Source organism: Megalops cyprinoides, chromosome 1 (assembly GCF_013368585.1).
Source record: "Megalops cyprinoides isolate fMegCyp1 chromosome 1, fMegCyp1.pri, whole genome shotgun sequence".
In the NCBI taxonomy this organism is placed as follows: Eukaryota; Metazoa; Chordata; class Actinopteri; order Elopiformes; family Megalopidae; genus Megalops; species Megalops cyprinoides.
This window is the reverse complement of record NC_050583.1, coordinates 49,384,392-49,407,573: the sequence shown is the minus strand read 5'-3', so window position 1 is coordinate 49,407,573 and position 23,182 is coordinate 49,384,392. Positions and strand designations below refer to the sequence as shown.

At 41.4% G+C, this 23,182-nt stretch overlaps 1 protein-coding gene and 6 non-coding genes across 7 annotated transcripts; 1 reads left to right on the top strand and 6 right to left on the bottom strand.

The window, feature by feature from the left end:
* Positions 1 to 100: 100 nt before the first annotated feature.
* LOC118794192 lies at positions 101 to 217 on the bottom strand. The gene has a single exon (XR_005005749.1). It is a non-coding gene; the product is annotated as a U5 spliceosomal RNA (small nuclear RNA).
* Positions 218 to 1,547: 1,330 nt separating this feature from the next.
* On the bottom strand, positions 1,548 to 1,664 carry LOC118794185. Its single transcript, XR_005005747.1, has one exon. It is a non-coding gene; the product is annotated as a U5 spliceosomal RNA (small nuclear RNA).
* A 1,330-nt stretch (positions 1,665 to 2,994) lies between these two features.
* Positions 2,995 to 3,111, bottom strand: LOC118794208. Its single transcript, XR_005005752.1, has one exon. It is a non-coding gene; the product is annotated as a U5 spliceosomal RNA (small nuclear RNA).
* Positions 3,112 to 4,317: 1,206 nt separating this feature from the next.
* On the bottom strand, positions 4,318 to 4,434 carry LOC118794215. Its single transcript, XR_005005753.1, has one exon. It is a non-coding gene; the product is annotated as a U5 spliceosomal RNA (small nuclear RNA).
* A 1,095-nt stretch (positions 4,435 to 5,529) lies between these two features.
* LOC118794181 lies at positions 5,530 to 5,646 on the bottom strand. Its single transcript, XR_005005746.1, has one exon. It is a non-coding gene; the product is annotated as a U5 spliceosomal RNA (small nuclear RNA).
* A 1,104-nt stretch (positions 5,647 to 6,750) lies between these two features.
* Positions 6,751 to 6,867, bottom strand: LOC118794175. The gene has a single exon (XR_005005745.1). It is a non-coding gene; the product is annotated as a U5 spliceosomal RNA (small nuclear RNA).
* Positions 6,868 to 7,169: 302 nt separating this feature from the next.
* LOC118772968 (alpha-centractin-like) lies at positions 7,170 to 22,858 on the top strand. Its single transcript, XM_036521675.1, has 11 exons — positions 7,170 to 7,393; positions 10,582 to 10,646; positions 11,676 to 11,751; positions 11,919 to 12,044; positions 12,721 to 12,845; positions 13,251 to 13,467; positions 13,599 to 13,691; positions 14,670 to 14,844; positions 15,702 to 15,763; positions 16,283 to 16,323; positions 17,944 to 22,858. The coding sequence occupies exons 1-11, from the start codon at positions 7,346 to 7,348 to the stop codon at positions 18,044 to 18,046; spliced, it is 1,131 nt and encodes a 376-aa protein (XP_036377568.1). The 5' UTR covers positions 7,170 to 7,345; the 3' UTR covers positions 18,047 to 22,858.
* Positions 22,859 to 23,182: the final 324 nt, after the last annotated feature.

Genomic DNA, 23,182 nt, shown 5'->3' with positions numbered 1-23,182 from the left:
AAGAAATATAAGTTCCCACACACACTTAGGACAAGATGGGTCTACTGGCAACACCAACATACATCTACAACTGATGCTCTACTTTTTAACCAAAGACAGAAGCCCCGCCGTAAGGCAGGGCATCAAAAAATTAGTTGAAACTCATAAATGTTCCTCTCCACGGAAATCTTTAGTAAAAGGCGAAAGATTTATACGATCTGAAGAGAAACCAGAGTGTACTGACTTCCACATGCAAATGCGGACAACCGCATCCAACGTGCTACCATTCTCGATCGCGGTCATTTCAGAAACACTGGAATCTCAGATATAAAGGGTGGAACAGGAGAAAAACTTTTTAAAAAGTAAACAAAGACAAACATTTCGGTCATAATGTTAATCAAAATGTTACAACGTAGATCCTATGTTTAATTAACGGCACGACAAAGCATGCTGGGTAGTTGCTGAAACTTGTAATACAACGCACTGCCATCTGTTGTTACAGTAGCCTACTTGCGTTTCTCCATACGCTGATCCAGGGTCAGCTATCCCCATCGTGATCGATACAATTTTGTTCAAGACGTGAAGCAACGTCTTGTCTGGAACCTGACCACAACAGAAGGCCACACACTTCCATGTTGCTCACTGTACTACAACCTACCGCCTATGCCTCGATGCTGAACATAAATTACACTACGAAATTATACTACATTTTAGCACAAAACTTCCGAATACTGACAAACACTAATTGTCTTTTCACTATTCTGTGCTGTGCTCCAAGGAGGAAAAGATACGATGGAATACTGAAGAGTAACATATAGTGAAGAGCATGTGCTGTCAAGTAAGAGTAACTTTACAGTATTTTCAAAGAGGAGGTCTAAAGTTTGCGGCAGGACAGATACATTGTAGCGACAGCGTAGGCTACCTCAGTTTAGTTTCAGCTCCTTAGAACTGCTCCATTTTTATAGTTTGCGTGGCCAGGTGTTTCAATATTTTGCACCCCCCCCCCCCGGAATCATTTGTGCCTGCTACATTCTACCTTTCTGGTAATGCCAGCTTCGGTGTCGTGTGCGCAGCGACACAGTGCGTTTAAAACGGAGCCGCTACGCCGCCTTTGCTGCTTTAGCAGAGTTACTTGCTGTTTTAAGAAATAGGTTTTTGGGCGGGGGAAATCATATTAATTCAAATAAAATGTTCGTAATATATAATGTGCCACATATGACGTCTTCATATCTTTTAAACAAGACCCATAGCCAAGAAACATGCAACTACCTGCAAACACTGCTAAACGTTGTTTCAGACGGTTGGGCTGCGTTTTACCCAAAAAGAAGGCCTAGCAATTAAGCTAGGCCACAAAAATTAGTTGATACTCATATAATTAGTAATATAGTTGAATGCATTTCATAGGACTGATAATTTGAGTGTCAAACATTTCAAGGAATTACATGACTTACGCTCCATTCACTGTGAGAAGAAATATAAGTTCCCACACACACTTAGGACAAGATGGGTCTACTGGCAACACCAACATACATCTACAACTGATGCTCTACTTTTTAACCAAAGACAGAAGCCCCGCCGTAAGGCAGGGCATCAAAAAATTAGTTGAAACTCATAAATGTTCCTCTCCACGGAAATCTTTAGTAAAAGGCGAAAGATTTATACGATCTGAAGAGAAACCAGAGTGTACTGACTTCCACATGCAAATGCGGACAACCGCATCCAACGTGCTAGCATTCTCTATCGCGGTCATCTGAGAAACACTGGAATCCCAGATGTAAAGAGTGGAACAGGAGAAAAACTTTTTAAAAAGTAAACAAAGACAAACATTTCGGTCATAATGTTAATCAAAATGTTACAACGTAGATCCTATGTTTAATTAACGACACGACAAAGCATGCTGGGTAGTTGCTGAAACTTGTAATACAACGCACTGCCATCTGTTGTTACAGTAGCCTACTTGCGTTTCTCCATGCGCTGATCCAGGATCAGCTATCCCCATCGTGATCGATACAATTTTGTTCAAGACGTGAAGCAACGTCTTGTCTGGAACCTGACCACAACAGAAGGCCACACACTTCCATGTTGCTCACTGTACTACAACCTACCGCCTATGCCTCGATGCTGAACATAAATTACACTACGAAATTATACTACATTTTAGCACAAAACTTCCGAATACTGACAAACACTAACTGTCTTTTCACTATTCTGTGCTGTGCTCCAAGGAGGAAAAGATACGATGGAATACTGAAGAGTAACATATAGTGAAGAGCATGTGCTGTCAAGTAAGAGTAACTTTACAGTATTTTCAAAGAGGAGGTCTAAAGTTTGCGGCAGGACAGATACATTGTAGCGACAGCGTAGGCTACCTCAGTTTAGTTTCAGCTCCTTAGAACTGCTCCATTTTTATAATTTGCGTGGCCAGGTGTTTCAATATTTTGCACCCCCCCCCCCCGGAATCATTTGTGCCTGCTACATTCTACCTTTCTGGTAATGCCAGCTTCGGTGTCGTGTGCGCAGCGACACAGTGCGTTTAAAACGGAGCCGCTACGCCGCCTTTGCTGCTTTAGCAGAGTTACTTGCTGTTTTAAGAAATAGGTTTTTGGGCGGGGGAAATCATATTAATTCAAATAAAATGTTCGTAATATATAATGTGCCACGTATGACGTCTTCATATCTTTTAAACAAGACCCATAGCCAAGAAACATGCAACTACCTGCAAACACTGCTAAACGTTGTTTCAGACGGTTGGGCTGCGTTTTACCCAAAAAGAAGGCCTAGCAATTAAGCTAGGCCACAAAAATTAGATGATACTCATATAATTAGTAATATAGTTGAATGCATTTCATAGGACTGATAATTTGAGTGTCAAACATTTCAAGGAATTACATGACTTACGCTCCATTCACTGTGAGAAGAAATATAAGTTACCACACAAACTTACGACAAGACGGGTCTACTGGCAACACCAACATACATCTACAACTGATGCTCTACTTTTTAACCAAAGACAGAAGCCCCGCCGTAGGGCAGGGCATCAAAAAATTAGTTGAAACTCATAAATGTTCCTCTCCACGGAAATCTTTAGTAAAAGGCGAAAGATTTATACGATCTGAAGAGAAACCAGAGTGTACTGACGTCTATGTGCAAATGCGGACAACCGCGTCCAACGTGCTAGCATTCTCTATCGCGGTCATCTGAGAAACACTGGAATGCCAGATATGAAGAGTGGAACGAGGAAAAAATGAGAAAAAAATGAACTATGACAAACATTTCCGTCATAATGGTAATCAAAATGTTACAACGTAGAGCCCTGTTATTGTGTTAAACGACACAACAAAGCATGCTGGGTAACTGTCGAAACGTGTTATGCAAAGCATTTCCGCCTATTGTTGCGCTATACAAGTAGGCTATCTTCAAGCCCTGACCCAGGACCAGTTATCCCCATCGTGATCGATACAATTTTGTTCAAGTCTTGAAGCAGCGGCATATCTGGAACTCGACAGTATCCACAACCGACGGCTACACATTTCCATTTTAGCGCGTTTTCACTCCCCTGCCAGTGCCTCGATACATAATGTTCACATTCGCTGTGCAATAAGGGATCTGTGCAATTAATGCTCAGGGTTCTTCACTCTGCAACATAGGATCTGTGCAATTTTTCTGATCTGTGCAATTTTTCATTGTAGATATCTCTGGGTGCTTTTACTTGTGTTCTACCTTTTTTACTTTTTTATAGTCTACTTTTAAATTATTTTTTATAGATTATTTTACTAGTTTTTTATTACTATAGTTTTTATTGATGTTTGCACTGTTGAGGATTGCACTCAAATTTTGTTGCACATGTCAATAAAGAAATTCTGATTCTGATTCGATGCTCAACTTAATACTACGAAAAACAGCAGGTCTATATTGCATTTTTGTGGAAAACCACTAAATAGCCTATAATGCGTAACATATAAAGTTTGGAAAAAGACCTACGGGCAAGAGGCATGGAAACACATTCCTTGCAAACACTGCTAACCATTGTTTCAGACGGTTCAGCTACTTTCTAACCAGGAAAGAAGGGCAGCAATTATCGGGTTAGGGTTAGGTAGGACATAAAAATTAGTTGACACTAATAAACGTAACTGAATACCTTGACTTTTACTGGGCAAAAATTTGAGAACGGCGAACATTTTTTTGTTTCAAGAAATTTCATTAAGTTCAATTCACTATTGTCAGCTCCCCATCCTACCATTATAGAACATGACACACCTATCCTTAATCCAAAGGCGGATCTACTACAATCACCAGGAGATATTTAAAACTGACCCTCTATTTTTAAACCAAGATTGAAGCCCCGCCGTAAGGCAGAGCAACAAAAAATTAGTTGAAACTCATAAATGTTCCTCTCCACGGAAATCTTTAGTAAAAGGCGAAAGATTTATTCGATCTGAAGAGAAACCAGAGTGTACTAGCCTCCATGTGCGAAAGCCAACAACGAAATGCACAGCGCTATCGTTCTCGATAGCGGTTGTACAGTTAACCATTACAAACCATTACATCATAAACGTAAAATGAAGACTAATATTTGATAATGAAATCTTCAGTCACATACTGTGAATCAAAATCTTAAAACATATGTGCGGTCCACGTAGATAGCCTGTGTAAATCAAATACTGGCAAAAATGTACGACGGGTAGGCCTATACACGTGAATACTGCTTACTGCAATACCATGCACTGCCTACAGTCGGCCAGAAGCGCATTTCTGTCGCTACGCACTGATCCTGGATCAGCTATCCACACTGTTATCTTAACCACTTACCACTCTGAGCAAAATCTGAAAGAAATATCAGTACTTAAAGTCACTTAAATGTGCACAACAAACATCTACACATTAGTGGCGTTTTCTTCCAAACCCAGAAATTACAGTGCAAAGTAGGAGGCTACTTTAAAAGGTCATAGCTACGAACATAAGACCAAAAAGACAGGAACGACGGTTTCTTATTACCTGTATATCTAGTGACAAACAGCACACAAGAAGGGTAACCGCTGCAAGTAAAACGTTTTTTTGTTACGAGTCTACGTCACATTGACTTGTTGTGAAAGGAAAATTAAGAGGTTATTTATAATCAAATATGGACCCCAAACAAAAATAAAAGGGACATGCAAGAGTCCGTATTTTCATTTTTAATTACAGTTTTACTCATAAACGGAACCAGGTGACAACATGAAAATAGATATGTCGGTAGGCTAATTTACAACTGCTTATTCGAACATGTTTTGTGTTCTCCTGGTGGTAAAATTCCCACTGAACCTCAAAGAACGCAGACTTTCAGAGCCAACTGCAAGAACCTTAGTCCTCCTCAAGTCTGGTTCCGGAGAGTCGCCAGACTACAGGTTTTGTTCGAGACAAGCTCTTAACTTTTAAAAGGCCAAAAACTTGAGAATATCACAACTTTTTCTAGAAAATTCAAATGAAACTGGGTGTTTTCAAAAGCGAGGCTATACTAGACACGCTAAACAAAGAACTACAGTATTGATTTTAATTTTATACCAAGACAGAAGCCCCGCCGTAAGGCAGGGCATCAAAAAATTAGTTGAAACTCATAAATGTTCCTCTCCACGGAAATCTTTAGTAAAAGGCGAAAGATTTATACGATCTGAAGAGAAACCAGAGTGTACTGAATTCAAAGTATAAAAGCCAACAGCCGGACCCAGCGTGCTGTAATTATCGATTGTGGTTACTTTGAGTATACGTCAGTACCTCACATATAAAATCAGCAAAAAAAAAAAATCACGATTAACGGTCCGGTATACTACTTTAATGAATAAACATACTACAATTAACTAAATCTTAACACCGGGTGTTTAAATACCCCTATGCCACGAAAACAATGCACGCTGGGTAAGCACTTCAAGTTGTAATACAACGCGCTGCCAGCTGTCGTTCAGAACAGCGCTGCAGATCCAAACTCAGAAAAAGCGTCGCGAAGCATTGATCCAGGTCAGCTAAACTCTTAATCCTTGTTACCTGTGCCTTATACGAAAGAAATGTCAATGGCTGGGGGTCACTCCCATTATTATTCCCACAACAGAAGACTGGACATTTTCAGTTAATGTTTAAACCAAGAAAGGACCGCATAAAAGGAGTACCTACTTCACACTGTCCGAAACAGCAGTCGTTTCTATCCACTGCACTACGACAAACACACTTCGTAAAAGAACACTGATTATAATTATTGACATATTTACGTCAGTCCTACAGATTCACCATACAGGCTACTGGTTTTGTTCCAGCCGAGCTGTCACTGAAACTTTGACTGAGATGTTAACTGACATATGGATTCTATCCAGGACTAGTTAGTTCTTTGTTTCTGATGACCGACATTTTAGTTGTCCATCTCGCGAAACTAAGGCTACTGGTTTGGCAGCTGTTTCGGTAAACGACAATAACAGTGTAGCAAGCACACCAATGAGCTAAAGAAGAATGATCGCAGTAAGAGATCAAATCTCTCTTTGTGGTCATGCAACTAAGCGATTTTCACTTAGAATCCTCAGTTTCCACAAAGAGGAGTGTTATGTAGTTGCTTATATATTGTCAATCGTAGATGTTTTGAGCAGCTCCCTGACTCAAGTATCGTGGGTAGTATAGAATAAAATGCGCATATCTTCATACATCATGACATTAGACTCCATACGCCACCACAACGCCACTCTCCCCACCCCTCAACAGATATTTACGTTTACCAATACTTTTAGCTCTTTCTTTCCAAACCACACAGAAAGCCCCGCCGTAAGGCAGGGCATCAAAAAATTAGTTGAAACTCATAAATGTTCCTCTCCACGGAAATCTTTAGTAAAAGGCGAAAGATTTATACGATCTGAAGAGAAACCAGAGTGTACTGACTTCGTTAGGTTTCTGTCCACGACGGGATCTGGCGAGCAGTAACTCACGTTACCGGTTGCACAAATTGGCCTTTTCATTATTCAATTTACGAAAACTGCAAGTAATGCGGCTACCTGTGAAAGATGATAGCCTTGCTGCTAAAAGATAAAATTAATGAAACCGTAAATGTATATGTTCAAAAGAAGACACCACAGATGCACGATGGGAAGTATATGCAAATTGTAACAGAACCCCTGTGTCTCAAAACAATGTGCCCAATGGTTTTTAGTTAAAACCTTTATCGCATCCCCCAAGGCGGGAAAGAAAAAAGTAAAACAGAATGTTATGAGATCTACAATCAGCTACAACCTCACCCGAATAACACTAAGGTGAAAGTGCACACCGTTGTCAAAAAGAAAAAAAAATCGTGTCAACGCTCTCGATTCTCTTGCGCTTGCGCACAATAATCGGACGACTCATCTGAAGACATACCATGGAGTCTTACGATGTAATAGCCAACCAGCCGGTTGTGATAGATAACGTGAGTATCATGGATCAGGTTATTTCTATCTTATGCGATTGTCGTTATTTTCAATCATGTCGTTGATCGTGTGCATGTAGCTATTTTTTTTAAAACTGGCAATTATATGCGGTCAGGCAATGTCGGCCTCTCCAGACTACCAACCGCACCCGATCGAGCTGTCATTGTGGAAGCAAGGGATAGCCGCTACTTACAGAATAATAAGCTGTATCAGTCATTTAATTTGCCTACGTTATATGCAATAATCGTGGGGTTTTTAACGTTTTACTCTGAGTTATACATTTACGTACAATGCGTATTCATACAAGCATTTTTCATTCTCATTTGCGAACAATGCGGTCGAAAGTACTGAGGTGAGATACAGTGATTGACACACCGTCTCCGGCAAACAGACTACATTGCAACTAATTGTAACTGAACAGCAGGGAGAGCTTTGATCCTATATTGCGCATATTACATGGAATTCTGACTGAATAACCAATTCTGGATACGAAATCGATGTGAAAGGTTTGCTTCGCCGGACAACCAGTTAGCTACAGAATTGCAGAACTTTTAAGCTTCAGACTACGCTAAAGCTGTCCGTGGCCATTTTTTGAAGTTATCTAGGTAATGCTACATTTACATTCGTTAAAAAATTATTCCTTGAAACAATTATTCCTAAACTTTATCCTGGATTTGGACGACAGTCCTTAAATCAGTGTTCACAGAGAGAAATTAAAAGATGTTCAACGGGATTGTACTGTCCTCTCATTGTTGTATGTATCTTGAGGGGATAAGCGGTGAAGCCAAGACAATCCCTCACTATCCATACACATTGTGTCGTGGTAGCTATCTAAAATACAAGCTGAGATGTCTGCTGAAGGACTAACTAGCTAGTATAAGCCTACCTCCAAAGTAGCCTAACGTAGGCCTATGCCTCATCCTCTCCCAAGATGCCCATCCTCAAAGACCGCTAGAATAGGTACCCTTCCTCCCATGACAATGTTCTAAAATACACCTCCATTCATAACATGACAAATATTCTATATATAATCGCAATGTAGACTATCTGTCTACATTGTATATGTATATGTACAATCTCTGTCTTAATTTTGCTTTTTTACATCCGGGTCAATGAGCATTCCAACTTCTTAGCAACGATGATGTGAGGGTAAAGGCATATTGCCATATTAGTGCATGATAAAGTTGCCCCTAAGTGCTAATCTTGGGCTAATTTCCTCTTTATCTTTAAAAAAAGGATAGACAACAACATGAGTTTAATGACAACAGGCCGTTCAGCCGAGTAGACTAGCCATGAGAAAAATTGAGAAATTTACAAACATCAAATGTACAAAACACACTTATCAACCCCCCACATGGATTTAAATTCATCATACGTTTTTTTCAGCTAGCCAGCTAACTTTCAGTGGCTGTGGCAGTGTAAATCCCATTTGCTTCTTTTACATGATTTGCTCTATGTATTTGGTTCAGCACATTATTGCTGAGTCATGTTATGAAAACCACAGAGCCGACCTGATATTCACTTTATAACAACTGAAAGGTCGTTACAACTTACATTTAATTAATCGCTGAATGACAGTATATTTGCAAAACACTTTTAGGAGTACAAACTAGTAGCCTACTTTTTTCAGTCAGCATTCTATGCCACATGGTACATGCTATAACATGCCCAGACAGCTACCGAACTCTCATTTGCAAAATCACATGTTCAGCGTAAAAGGAGGCACAGTGGACTACAGTTGATTTACTAAGCCTGCCTGGCGCCCTATTCACCCGAAAAGCCAGAAAAGCAACGAGAATGACATGAACGAAAACTAGTCAAACTGAGAAGCGTACCATGCCACGCCGCCCAATTACAATTAACCGATCTGCCAAATTTAACGCTGCATTAGCAGAATTAAACTTCCACAAGTTACAGTGTTTTGCAGCTAAAACTGACTGATTGCACATGTAGAGGTCGTGCGCATATGTTACCGAACCGTTTTAAATACCAGGAACATGGCAGGTCAACAGAAAATGTGTACAATTTACAGCATTTTCTTAACAGCACTTTAGTAGGCCGGTTTGATTAAAGATTTTTTTTTACGTTTGCCAGTGTCAATTAGAATAGCTCTCATCCAGACAACAATACAGTTAACCAGTCTATCATTCATAGGCAATAATGTAAGAAAACCATAAAACAGACATATTAACGTCCCATCATTAGCCATAGAATACGACCCAGCTATAGCGTTTCTCTGGTGTAGGACTACTTAACCCCTGTTGAGAATGCTCAATGGATTTTTTTGGATTTTCTCTTCTGCGGAAACGCTGAATAGCGACTTTGCCACGAAGGCAACAATCAATACATACAACCAGTGTTTTTTTTTTTAAGATAAATTTTGATGCAACTAAGTTCTCCCGATTCTGTCCCAAATCATTCGAGGGACAATCGTAATGCTATGCTAACCGTTGGTTAAGACGATTTGCCATTGAACTAGTCTAATAATCTAAGTGGCCACCCTTACCATGTGTGCACCTTGAACTATGGAATAATTGATGGCGTAAAATAAGCAGTTTATATCCCGTTGGAGTTTTCTTTCTGATAGCACACACCTGCAGTTCAACGAGGTCTTGAACTTGATACCAACTTCAATGGTCCCACTGGCAGCCTTGCAATTAGCGTTTCACTCCACCATTCGATCACACTTGCGGAAAGAACGAAGAGATTTATAAAGCATCTTAAAGTACACGAAGTAGCCTAACTAAGACTCTAGCACCGTTCAAAAGTAACAAACGACGGATATTAGTTATTCTCTGAAGAACAGAGGTCATCCCAACCAACGCAATTTTAAGTCTCCGCCAGCGAGAAAATTCTGTCCGTTCAAAATGGCGATCGTTCTTCCCTACAAAGGACTTTCGTTGGCCACGATGTGTCGGTTGATCAGAGAGTAAAATAAGTTACACAAGGAAGCTAGCAACGTGTTTGGAGCAGTTCCACTTCATACGGAGTTTAATTTTCACCAAAGATTTATGTTTGGTCGATCTCATATATAACATGTAAAGCTCTCTGCTATATTGAGGAATATGTCAGAAAAGTGTAAGAAGGCAGAAAAGCATTTCTAAGGAACACAAAACCCATCGATTGTGTACATTTGATTTTGTAATATTATTTTTTCCAAATTAATTCATATATATTCCTGTTGCAGGGTTCTGGTGTCATAAAGGCTGGTTTTGCTGGAGATCAGATTCCAAAATACTGCTTCCCAAATTAGTAAGTGCACCCTTATATTCTAATCTAATTCCGAATCACTGTTGCCCCTATTTGTTTGTATTTAGATTTCAGTTTTGCCAGGGGTAAGAATCCAGATACTCTTGGTAAGTGCAGTGAAATTCTTTGGTGATTTGGTGTTAACCCTTGAAGGAAATGTTGTTTTCCACCCACAGCCACAGGGCAAGTTAAAATGTGCATGCAGAGACAATTATTTGCGAACACAGGGCTCTTTCATCTGATGCAAAACCTCACCAGCTCACTATCTGAATTTGCTTCACACGTCCACATTTGCAGCTTGTAGAGGTTCTTGTTTTTGTTTTTACCCATAAATGAATGGATGATAGAGAAATGTTGTGTTCCAAAACATGTAGTGAATATCACACTGTGTCCTCTGAAGTACTCTGTCTGCTGTCCTGGGGTAAATGTTGATATAAAAGTTTATTATTACTATTATTATTTTTGATGGCATTGTATATTATCATATACATATAATGTTGTTGATATATTGATTAACTGAACTTTAAACAGAGTGTCTGTCTGGACCTTGTGATGTTTAACAGACTTCATGTAGGCTCCAATTGTATCTTGATTACAGAAGAGATTCTGAGGCTGTTACACAGAAAGATGTTTAACAAGGAAATGTTGTTGGTCTTGAAAGCCATCAACAACTGTGGTTCAGTGGAACCACAAGGGTAGACTGTTGCACACAAACCCAGCAGTGACTGACCTGTCAATCTTCATGGTTTCATGTGTGATCCCTGCCATGATTGTGAAGGAAAAAAATACATTATGAATTGAACTAATGCTGTGATGAAAAATGTTATTGTTGGGTGCTGTGAAATATATAGTGAAAATGTCAGGTATTAAAATGCAAGAAACATGTCTCTGTCACAATGACAATGGTAAATTCTTGCTCCTCTGGGTCAGTTTAACCAACCTGATGCTATTTTGAGCGGGTTAGCATGCTGGGATACACTAGGGGGCAGTATAGCAGAGTGTTACCGATCTGTCACGGACACTGTTTTTCAGTGTGGGCCGCCCAAAGCATGTCCGGGTCATGGCTGGGGCGCTGGAAGGGGACATATTCATCGGGCCAAAAGCGGAGGTGGGCAAGCGGCGTTTTAACTCTCATGTGCTGATCTGACCTTTCCTGCTCCCTCTGGTCATAAAGCCTTTCCCAATGTTGTCGTTTTCACTTCCTGCTATTTGTAAGCTTTGTAGGTTTTTGATGATGGGTATGTCCTGGGTTGGCGGGGTCCCCCTTTTTTGCAGGAGCACAGGGGCCTGCTGACCCTGCGGTACCCGATGGAGCATGGGATTGTGAAGGACTGGAACGACATGGAGCGGATATGGCAGTATGTCTACTCCAAGGACCAGCTGCAGACCTTCTCAGAAGAGGTGCTGCCTCCTCTGTTGCCTCACATGACGCCCAGGCTGGGAGTTACCCTGTAAAAGCCTGACATATTGTTTCAGATTGGGAGAACATTTGTATTGGAAGGGGTGGGACTGGTGTACTCCTGGTGATGGTGATGGTGGTTGAAGGGTGTCATTTAGACTTTGGGTAACATCTTTTATCTATGACATCAGTGTTTTCCTCTCAGAAACAGCTCTCACAAACACCTGCTAGTTAAAGTAGAGCTAGAATATGAATAGTTTTTGGATTGAAATAGCCAATGAGGAGAAGCTGGCTGACACATTTAACAAAAAATGAAACAGAAGTTAGAAAACTTACAAGAATAATTTATTTTAAAAATCCACAAACAAAAGAACCGTTCTTGGACGCACATACAGCACGTAGCATAGAAGGCATAGAATGCTGACTGGCATATATCTCAGACAAAAATGTTCCTCATCCCAAACACACATGTATTATCCTTGCCCTTAATTCATGACACCCATTAACCAATGGCTGGCTCATATAGACAAAGACAATCACAGTTAAACAATTAACAGTTAACATGTTCAAATGACATTAAGCTGAAATGTTGAAATTGTGGGACTTAAGATCCTACACAGATCCTATTAACAAACATTTAACAAACACTTAACAGTGCTGTCTCGCTGTCCTCTCTAGCACCCGGTGTTGCTGACGGAAGCCCCGCTGAATCCGCGGAGGAACAGGGACCGGGCCGCTGAGGTCTTCTTCGAGACCTTCAACGTCCCGGCCTTCTTCATCTCCATGCAGGCCGTGCTCAGTCTGTACGTCTCCCTCCCCATCTGTCTCCATAAGGGTGCTGCGCTGGCCTGAGTCCATTGAGCAGCAGGGTAGCCATGTGGCTCAGTTGTCCAGGCATGCCAGAATATCTGCCTTGGACCAAATCATAAATTGCGCCTTTGAGATGTAGAAAAGCAGGTAGCAGGATGGAAAGCCTGGAAGTATGAATTCTTGCTCTTTGTACATGGTGTTCGAAGCACGGTATACTTATCTCCTTTGCTCTTTGCATGTCTTTGTTCGCTGCATTTTATTTTGGGTGTAAGAGGAGAACCTTATCCGCTTACCTGAGTTTAGCTCAGGGCAGATCCTTTTACTTGCTGCTGTCCTCATGTCCCACAACATGTTTGGTTTTAGTTCTGATGAGCTTCTCCTGTCCCATTCAAAATCAGGTATGCGACGGGGCGCACCACGGGCGTGGTTCTGGATGCGGGTGATGGGGTCACGCACGCCGTCCCCATCTACGAGGGCTTCGCCATCCCACACTCCATCATGAGAATCAACATCGCTGGGCGGGACGTCTCCCGGTTTCTTCGCCAGTACCTGCGCAAGGAGGGCCACGACTTCCGCACCTCCTCCGAGTTTGAGATCGTCAGGGCCATCAAAGAGGTAGTGCAGGGCAATCCTGGGAAATGCCTGCCCCCTGAGGGAGATTGTCACCCGGGACCCTCCAGGCCTAGAATGAATTCCGTGCCCAGAACTCTGTGTGAGTAACCTGTAATGCATTTTCTCCACACCAGAGGGCGTGCTTCCTGTCTATCAACCCCCAGAAGGATGAGACGCTGGACACGGAGAAGGCACAATACGCGCTTCCAGATGGCAGTGTTATTGAGGTACTTGCTCATGGCTACTTTGTTGACTTGATGATATCTTGTGATATTCAAATTGTTTTATAACACTGAGAAAGTAGCCCTAGTCTGGTATAGCACTTTGAAAGTGTTGTCCTTGATCATCTGTGGTGCAGCAGGAACAGTAATGAAATCACGAGGACTGAAGTGAAATCATGCACGCTGAGAAAGAGGAACAGAGGCTGCTGATACAACTGGTCAGAGTGGTTCCTGTAAAGAGAACTTTCATAATACTGAACTGCTATTAAGCACTGAAACTCAACTTGCAGCTTCAAAATGTGTCAGTTTTTGTGTCAGGATAGCTCAGTAGTTCTTACATACCACATTCGGTGTGAAATGAAACTTTATAGAGTAGTGTGTTAAACACTTGATCATTTTGTGAGCAACCACAGTGTCTTCTTGTTCCCAGTCTCTGTCAAAAATGTGATTGTATGTTTATTTCAGCATTTCCCAATATATATGTTGTATATTTTCCAAAAATACGAGTTAGCTCAGCTTAAACTCCCATTCAGTTAAACAAGTACCTTCTTGGACCTCCTGAGACCACCTTCTCAGACTTACTCATAACTGTCCATGCCCATCTTGATTGGGTCATTGATGCTCCCCCCATATTTGTATTATCCAATCACAGTGGGAATGGTGTGAAAGCCCCATGCTGTGAAGGGTTGAGGTATGCCCTCCTAGCCTCCACCCCCCACTCATTCTTCACTGTGAGGGAGTTCTCCACCCCACCCCCCTTCGTTCTTCACTGTGGGGGAGTAATTCACACATGCTTGCTTATATAGAGTAGGTTTGAGACTAGTATAGATGAAAAGGTTTTGGTTTTCTCTCTCCTTCTATAAATCTCTGTGAAAAGAAAATGTGCTTTTTTGGGTTTGGGGTTTTGTGGGGGGCTGTGGTAAAGGTTTCACAGCACACGTTAGCGACGCTCAGAGGAGGTTCTGGCCTGTTTTCGCCTTCCAGGTTGGCCCGGCCCGCTTCCGAGCCCCCGAGCTGCTGTTCCGGCCAGACCTCATCGGGGAGGAGTGTGAGGGCATCCACGAGGTCCTGGCCTTCGCCATCCAGAAGTCCGACCTGGACCTGCGCCGGACCCTGTTCTCCAACATTGTGCTCTCGGGAGGGTCCACCCTCTTCAAAGGTGAGGCCCTCGTCCCTGTGGAGTGTCCAGTTAGTGCCGCTCTCAACCCCAGTCTCACACAGGCGCACGCTGCCTATGGCCCAGCAGCAAAACTCTGCTGAGACTGCTCCGCAAACCCGGCCAGAGGTGAGGGAGAGCTGCATTCATCACTGGGGCGAAAGAATGCGGTGATCACAGCACCCAAGTGGGCAGTATATTGCTCCCGGAGAGTGACGCATAGTGGTCTGCGAGAGGCCACAAGTGCTAAGCCCTGGGTTTTTTCAGCCGCCTTTGACTCTTCCTGTACCACTCCCATTGTGGGAGCTTTCATGATGTAAGTGACAAAGCAGAAGCTGGTGCAGAACTGGTGTAGAAAAACAAGGAATCGTGGTACAGGAGGGGGCATACTGTTTTGCCCCAGTTTGTGACTAAGTGCTGGCTGACTCATACACGTAACAGCATAATGCTCTCACAGTGGAGTGGTCAGAAATACTGTGGCCAGACCGATTCCTTGGCTCCGCACAAAATTGCTAAGGGAAACTCAAGGTGTTTCTGCCACGTGACCCAGTTCTACACATCCAGAGCATGTCTCTGAAAAATGCATCTTAAAAGTGTTCATTTTCAACCTCAACAGCTATGCATTCATACTAATGTGGAAAGCTCCACTGCTGTTTGTCTGAGTTGCATTTGAAGATTCTTTGGATAGGAGCATCTGCTAAATGAATGTAATGTAATGAATCACACCACAGACTGGGGGCAAAAATGTCTCTGTAAGACTCTACATGTGCTGTGCTGGCACAGTAACAGTGTGAATTTTATTACACTCGGAATCACACGACTGTAGATTGACTGCAAACACTGGTGGTTGTTTTTTTCAGGATTTGGAGACAGACTGTTGAGTGAAGTGAAGAAGCTGGCGCCAAAGGATGTCAAAATCAAAGTGAGAGCCCCAGTTTTTTTATATTCTTCTACAAAGGTGTTGGTAATTGTACAGGTGCTTACCTAGCAGGTAACAACATTGAGAATACTTAACCGTAGACTGGAACTATCAGCACAATAAAGTTCCATTCAGTTGAAACACCAGAGAACACTCTGGCCTGTTTTTGAGAATTCAGTGTTAAATGTCTCTCTGACCTGAGTACCTGGGATTTGATTGTGACCGTATTTCCTCTTGGTCTGTTTCCACTTGATATTTGAAAAGGAGATGAAAAGCTGAAATGTTACCGCTTGGTTTTAGATAACATGATAAGTGAAAACAGCTTTGGTGGTAACACTGAGAGGAAAAAGAAGCCTACGGAGGATAAGCCACTCAGGTTTCAGTGGCAAGATACTGGATGAGGCAACAAAAGTTTATAGATAGATGTGTGTGTGTGTGTGTGTGTGTGTGTGTGTGTGTGCGTATAGGTGTGTTTAAACCTTCTCTTTCAGCTTCACTGATCTCTGTTTCTGCCTCTTCCAGATCTCAGCTCCCCAGGAGCGTCTGTATTCCACGTGGATTGGGTGAGCTATATCTTGTGTCTCTTTTTCTTCAATCACCTAAGATAAGGCAGTCTACCTCCAAATCACAGCGAAAATCAGAGGAAATGTCTAGGCCTTAACTGGTTATTGCCTCTCCACTGCTCTTCTTTCTCAGTGGGAGTGAAAATGCCCTATTTTTGACCAGGCATCCTGCTTTTGGAGTAGAGTGTCTGACTGGGTTCCCAAAAAGCATTCTTGCTTCCTGTTCTCTTGTATTGTGCTACGAGTTAGCTCAGCTTAAACTCCCATTCAGTTAAACAAGTACCTTCTTGGACCTCCTGAGACCACCTTCTCAGACTTACTCATAACTGTCCATGCCCATCAAAATAAAATGTCTGTTATATACGCAAATAAAATATGACCAGGCTATAATGGGCTCATTTGGGAACGAGGAGACAGATATCACCGGTAGCTCTGTGGCAGAGCAAGGACTGGCTGAGGAGAAGGGTGAATTAGACAGAACTACCCGCTCCTCTAGTGAAGCATTTACCATACATTAGCCAAAATGGAGAAGGTGAAAGCATTCAAAAACAAGGAAACAAAGCTTTTAAAAGATTATACATACAAGATGGGATGGATCAATTCCACAGCAGTTTTTGACTATTTGTTTTAGTGCTATAGACACTCTGATCTGACTGTCACTTAGTCAGAATTTACTTGGTGGGAATAGTAGAGAATGGTTTGGAAGGATAATTGATGGCAGGTGGAATGGGAGAAGCAAAAAATGTAATATTAAAACAAATGAGGCACAGAGGATCTCCGCAGTATCTGAGGTAAAGTCACCCAGGCTGTCCTAGCTGATTCCATTGGGGTGAGCGGTTTCCATGACGACAAAGCGGTAGCCCTCTTAAATAAACATTTTCCTTACCTCCCAATGACCTGTCATCTAGAACCTGCCCTTTGTATGTAACCATGGTAACTACAGGAGTTTATATGCCTGCCTAGACTGTACTTGGTCTTTGTGATGTCACAGTGGAGATGTATTGTGCCTTTCCACCGTTGTGTCAGATGATCTCTGTTCCATTACTGTGCAAGTTATTTTTGGTGCGGCACTGTGGGAGGCCAGGGGTGTCTTCTTTTTAAAGTGCTCATTTTCAAATGCAAAAAAAAACTGTAGTGTTTTCTTAGTTTTAAAATCCAGCTTTGCTGGATGTCTGGTCACAGACATTTTCTGGATGGCTGGTCACAGATATTTGACATTACAGAAACAGCAATGACTGGCTGTTGTAAATAAATTAAAAAATAAATGTAAAAAATTTTTTAAAAATTAAAAAAAAAAAGTTTTCCTTTTGTCTAATCTTTCTTTCCAACCTTCTATACATTCTGTTCATTGCAATAGTTTAAAAGTTGCCTGTATCCAAGGTAATGACCATACCTTAACTTTACATATTAACCATTCTATAGCTGTAAATTTACTGAGGCAGTTCCCGTTGAGTTTAACAGCTGTAGCCCACCTGAGACTCAACCCTCAAAACTTTATTTTTCCCATTATTTACAGTTCCCCAATGAGTTGTTCTCTTCCTATTTTTTATTTTCTTTGGAGGTGCAGAATTTTTTCCAGATGATTTAGGTTTTTGTTTTTTGTTTTCATGCCTTATACAGGGGCTCCATCTTGGCCTCGTTGGACACCTTTAAGAAGATGTGGATCTCAAAGAAGGAGTACGAGGAGGACGGTGCCAGGGCGATCCACAGGAAGACCTTTTAAAAGGCCAGAAGGGGTCGCTGCTCACCCCCGAGAACCTCTTTTCCCTCCACCGTGGGCTTGGCTGATGGTGTGTGCGTGTGGCTGAAGAGACGATTTTTAAGACAAAAGATGGAGAGAAAAAGGCAAGAGAGAATGAGTATGAGAGAGAAAGAGAGAGGCCAGGAGGAAGAAAGAAAGAAAATCTGATCTGAGAAGCAAGAATTGGGGTTTGTGTCGAAAGTCACCGATGACTCAAATAGGACACACTCTGTCCCCTTCACTCCCAACTCCTCGTCCCTTATGGGGTTTAGTGTCTCACCCCTTTCTATGCCCCCTCTCTTCCATCCCTGAAGTAGTCTCGCTTGTTTGCTTTACTCATCTTTTGAGACCTGCTGTCACAGTTATAAGAGTGGTTGTTTAGCTCTCCTGCTTCCTAGCCATGACCAGTATGCAGAGGGGGTATTCTATACATTGTTGTGCCCTGCCACCAAAGCACAGACTCTTCCAGTCAAAACCCTTCAAAATGGAAAGAGTCATCCAAAATTGTGTGAGCACCTGGGCATGTGTGTATGTGTATTTTGTGTGTGTGTGTGTGTGTGTGTGTGTGTGTGTGCGCATGTGTGTACACACGTGTTCGTGAGTCTGTTTCTGTGAGGGCCAATATTCCTGTGCAGAGCAGGGCATCATTCAGTATTATCTTCAGGAAGTTGTTGTCCCATGCTCCTTTGGGAGTTGTCACTGGGTTTTGTAGTTTTTAATGGAAGAACAGTAACTGGATTTGTAGTTTGTAAAGACTGAAAAGTAAGTCATTTTGTAGTTTCTAAAGGTTGAAAATAACTTGGTTTTGTGGTTTGAAAGGATGGAAAATAACTCGTTTTGTAGCTTAAAAAGGTTGAAAAGAAGTTGGTTTTGTGGTTTGAAAGGATGGGAAGAAACAGGTTTTCTAGTCTGAAAGGAATATGATGTTGAGAAGTTACCTTAAACCTGGAGAACTTGAGATTCAGTTGAGTTTATCATCACTATGTTTTTAATGACCACTGTCCATGTCAGAATGAAATGACAGGACCCCCTCTGTTGTATTTTGGACAACAGTCTCTTTTATTTAGTATTTATTGGCCTCAGTTCAGGTGAAGCCCTGTGTTTTTTGTTTTTTGGATGACACATTTATGTGAGATCAGATAGGCCTGCTGGCCAACTGCTGCCGTCCTGTCCGCTCAGGTTTCGAAATCACCATGGTTACTGAGGTCTTTGTTAACTAAATGACTGTACGTGTTTCCTGGGGGGCTTTAAACACAGAGGTGTTGATGTGGCCTTGTCCTTGTTTTCTGTGCTTCAAAATGACATCACAGTCTTCAACCTTTAACCCCACTCTATTGAGACTGCAAAGCAGGATTTGCAACTACCAGACTGCTAGATTTCAGTGGAAATGTTACATGTGGTAGCCATTGAAGGCTTTATGGAATGTGGGAGGCAGTTTTTTTGTACAGGCTGTTGATTGCTGGACGTGGTCAGTTTTGTCCCACTGTTGTATTAATGGTGAAACTGATGTGGTCTCAAAAGTTACCATAACGAAGGACCATCACACAGTCTGGCGCGTGAAGTTCAGGGGAATATCAAGGATAAGGGACAAGAGCATGCGCTCAAGAAAATGCGTTTACTTTTTTTCTATTGATCATATTTATCTTGCTAATTGAAAATACAGGGAATAATGTTGTTTTTTTTAAATCTACAGAAATCTTTGGAGTGCACAAAGTTTTTGGGTGCAAAAACTCGCCTTGCCATTGTCTTAGTTCCCACTCATTGGTGGGAAATCAGTGAGGGATTACTCTCGGGCAATCTCGGGTTACTGACAGCTATACTCTGTTAATCAGTTACCTGCTTTTTGCCTGCATCAATTGTATTCAGTTTTCGTGTTTCCACAGCACCCATCCTTATCCATTTTATGGCCACATCAGATTTGCAGCTGCATGACATGATTGTGGCAGTCTCATCACACCTTTCCTGCTTTAATGAAGACTTTGCCAGAAGCCCTGAGATTGAGCTCCTTTTCATTGTCTCAGTGATGTATGTGGTGTTAATTTCTCCAAGAAAACATTGAGAACAGTTTTAGTGATGGAACCTGTACAAGAACTACGTAAGGCCTTCATGATCCCTCCATAACACATTCAGATGAGCTACACGGGCATTCATAATCACTTCTGCTGAATGATACAAACTGTCATGAGTGCTGTGTCTATGTAGTAAGTGACATTATCATGAACATCCTGTTTTAGGTATGTCATTGTAATCTTACAGCATTGATGTCAGTTGGCATAAGTGTTCATGAATAATAATACCATGAGGATAATATATATTGCTTTACGCTGACCCTTGTTAAAAGCATAGCAACTTTTTACTAAGCAATTATACTTTAACATCATAATTTTGCTTTAAGGCCATGGTGTAGCCTTTTATTCAGTTGTCCACTGTGGCCTGCTGTAAACTCAGATGATATATAACCTGTTATACAATAATAATGCACTACCTTTCATGTAAAAGCATTTCACACAAGGCTAGTTTTAGTGTTGTCCCAGTCAGGTTTCACGACATTTCCCAAGAGCATTTTTGTGGTCATTTTACCTACTGTTTTTGTGATACATTTTATTTAGATTTGCGGTAAAGCTCTTGAAACTCTTTACCCTTAAAACTCTTCAAAGAGGCACTACATAAAGTAGAAAGTCCTCAAGTTAAACGTAAATCAGTTGTTTGTTAAACATACAAATAAGACCTGTTCTCAGAGTAAAGTGTACGATATCTTTACGACAAAGCCCATACTTCAGCTAATAATCAGCAGCTTTATTCAGTTGACTTATGTGTGTTTGCCCGAAAAAGCCTGCAAATTGCTGGAGTGCCACGTCACAAAAGCGGCATGTTGAAACTCGGCCTTGGATTTAATCCTCTTTGAACCTGCGACTTTTTTTAAACAAACAAAAAATGCAGTCGCTCCTTTTCTCTCCACAAACACACCCCAGGTGAGTTCAGCGATGACCAAAAACAAAGTGCGCGTTCATTTGAAAGAACTCATTACATTTGCGTTTAAGTCAAGGTAAAGGACAAGCGTTGACTGATTCAAGTGTCCAGAGACTAGCCCGCTCGCCAAAGGACACGAGGGAAAGTAGCGCAGTCTGCAGTGTTTTATGGGACAGTTAGTGCAGAGGAAGCACAGCGTGAGCGGTCGACTGTTGCGCCGTTGACCTCTGTCGCTCATAACGCCTCTCAGCACATTCCTAGCTCCGCGCTCCATGGCATAAAACGGAGAAAAAAAGGGCCGAGTGCCCCTTGTTAAGTTTTCTTTCTGGCGAGATTACCTCTGGTTCACCCATCTGTTACAATGCATTTACCTCGACAGGAGCTTTAAATTAGTGATAAGATGTTTCTGTATTAATTGAATGAGCATCAGAACATGAAATGGGGGGTAAAATGTTCGGGCTCACACCCCAGGCAGGCATCAAGTACTGAAAGCGGCCTCTGGAAGGGCGATTTATAAAATGCTTGGTATGTCCAACTGCGCAATTCCCCCTGTGTTTCATTTTTTGATCAGAGAAAAAACATACTGTCAACATAAAGGAGAGAGCAGCTGGGTCTGTACTCTCGTCAACGTCATTATCATCGTCACAGCTTCTTCCACTACCCGTTTACCTCGTGTTTTTAGGATATGATAAAATGAAATAGTTTTCATGGTCCAATGAGGACTAGGCCTGTTTCATTCCTGATGTGGAGATAGGTTTTTCCTTTGACTTGAGACCATTCAGACCAAGGAATATATATGTATACATATATGTTTGTCTTTGAGGCACAGTAGATGAACAAGCTCTATGCTACTATGACAATAACGCCGTCAAATTATACATTCCAAACATTAGATTCAGCTTTCGCGAAACATAGACTGCCTCTCTCTGTCAGACGGAGAATTTAGGACGCTGTTTTGGCTCAGGAAGTGTACCGAAATGGCGCTGAACAGAACACTGTTCTTATGGATGCTGGCAATGTAGCTGACATATTCTCAGCCTTCACACACTCCTGACAAAAAAAAAAAAAAAAACAACCTGGTTGAAAGACATTATCAAAGCACAGGTGGACTCTTTCTCTCAAGGTCACTAATATCCACGACTGACTCGACAGTGTGCTATATCATATTATTGTTTACTGACTTGGCATTCTTTTTCTTCTTCTTTGACACTACTAAGTAGTAAACATGCTGCTGGTGAATGATTATGATCTTTCCTGCATGCCAACGTTTCCAGGGACAGGATGTTTTAAGTTAAGAGGTAATGTTATTTTTAACTTTATGTTGTTATTGATTTGTTAGAGTAGGAGAATCATTCCAGCTTGCAAGTTAGCGCAGCCTACACTGTTATCTCAAGTATTAAATGTAGTTAATAAAAGTAGAAAAAAAAATCTTTTATTTACAAAGATATGTGTACTTTACTACAAACTTTGGTTGTGAGGGGTTATGTATTTATGTATTTTTGCCTGCTTCCATCTACACATTCAGCAGGTGCTCCTACTGTGCACAGAATTGCCAATTAGTGGCTTGAATCATGAAATTGCTGCTCGTAAATCAAAGCTATTTCCTGGGCTTTTATTAAACTGAGCATTTATGAGATTAGATTTTGCCATTTGGACGTTAAGTTTTAGGCAAATAAATCCATTAATACCCCCTTCTTATTAATCCGGGGTTCTTAATGGATGCCAGTGTTGTACCTTACCAGTTTGTTTGATCAGCTTTGATACATTGTACCCAATAGTACAACAAATAAATTGCTATTGCAAACCTGTTGTGCCACTGTAAAAATCAATAAAATTGATCTGTAAAAGACCATGTGGATTGTGTGAACCTTGAGTGATTTCAGAATACCCTGATAGTGTTAGAGTATTTAAAAAATACAATTAAATATCTACAACCTCACATTTACAGTACAGAACTTTATATGACTCAACACATAAGGGAAGCTATGTTGCTTGTACGCTAAGTAATAGTAATGAAACAAGCCTAAATCAACTAGGTTTCCTTGACTCATATCACCTAAATGAAGGGACTATGGCACCATCATTTTGTCATCTTGGGGGTGCGTCAAACAAAATGACAGGTTTTGTTCAAGAGGAGGATGAACTAGT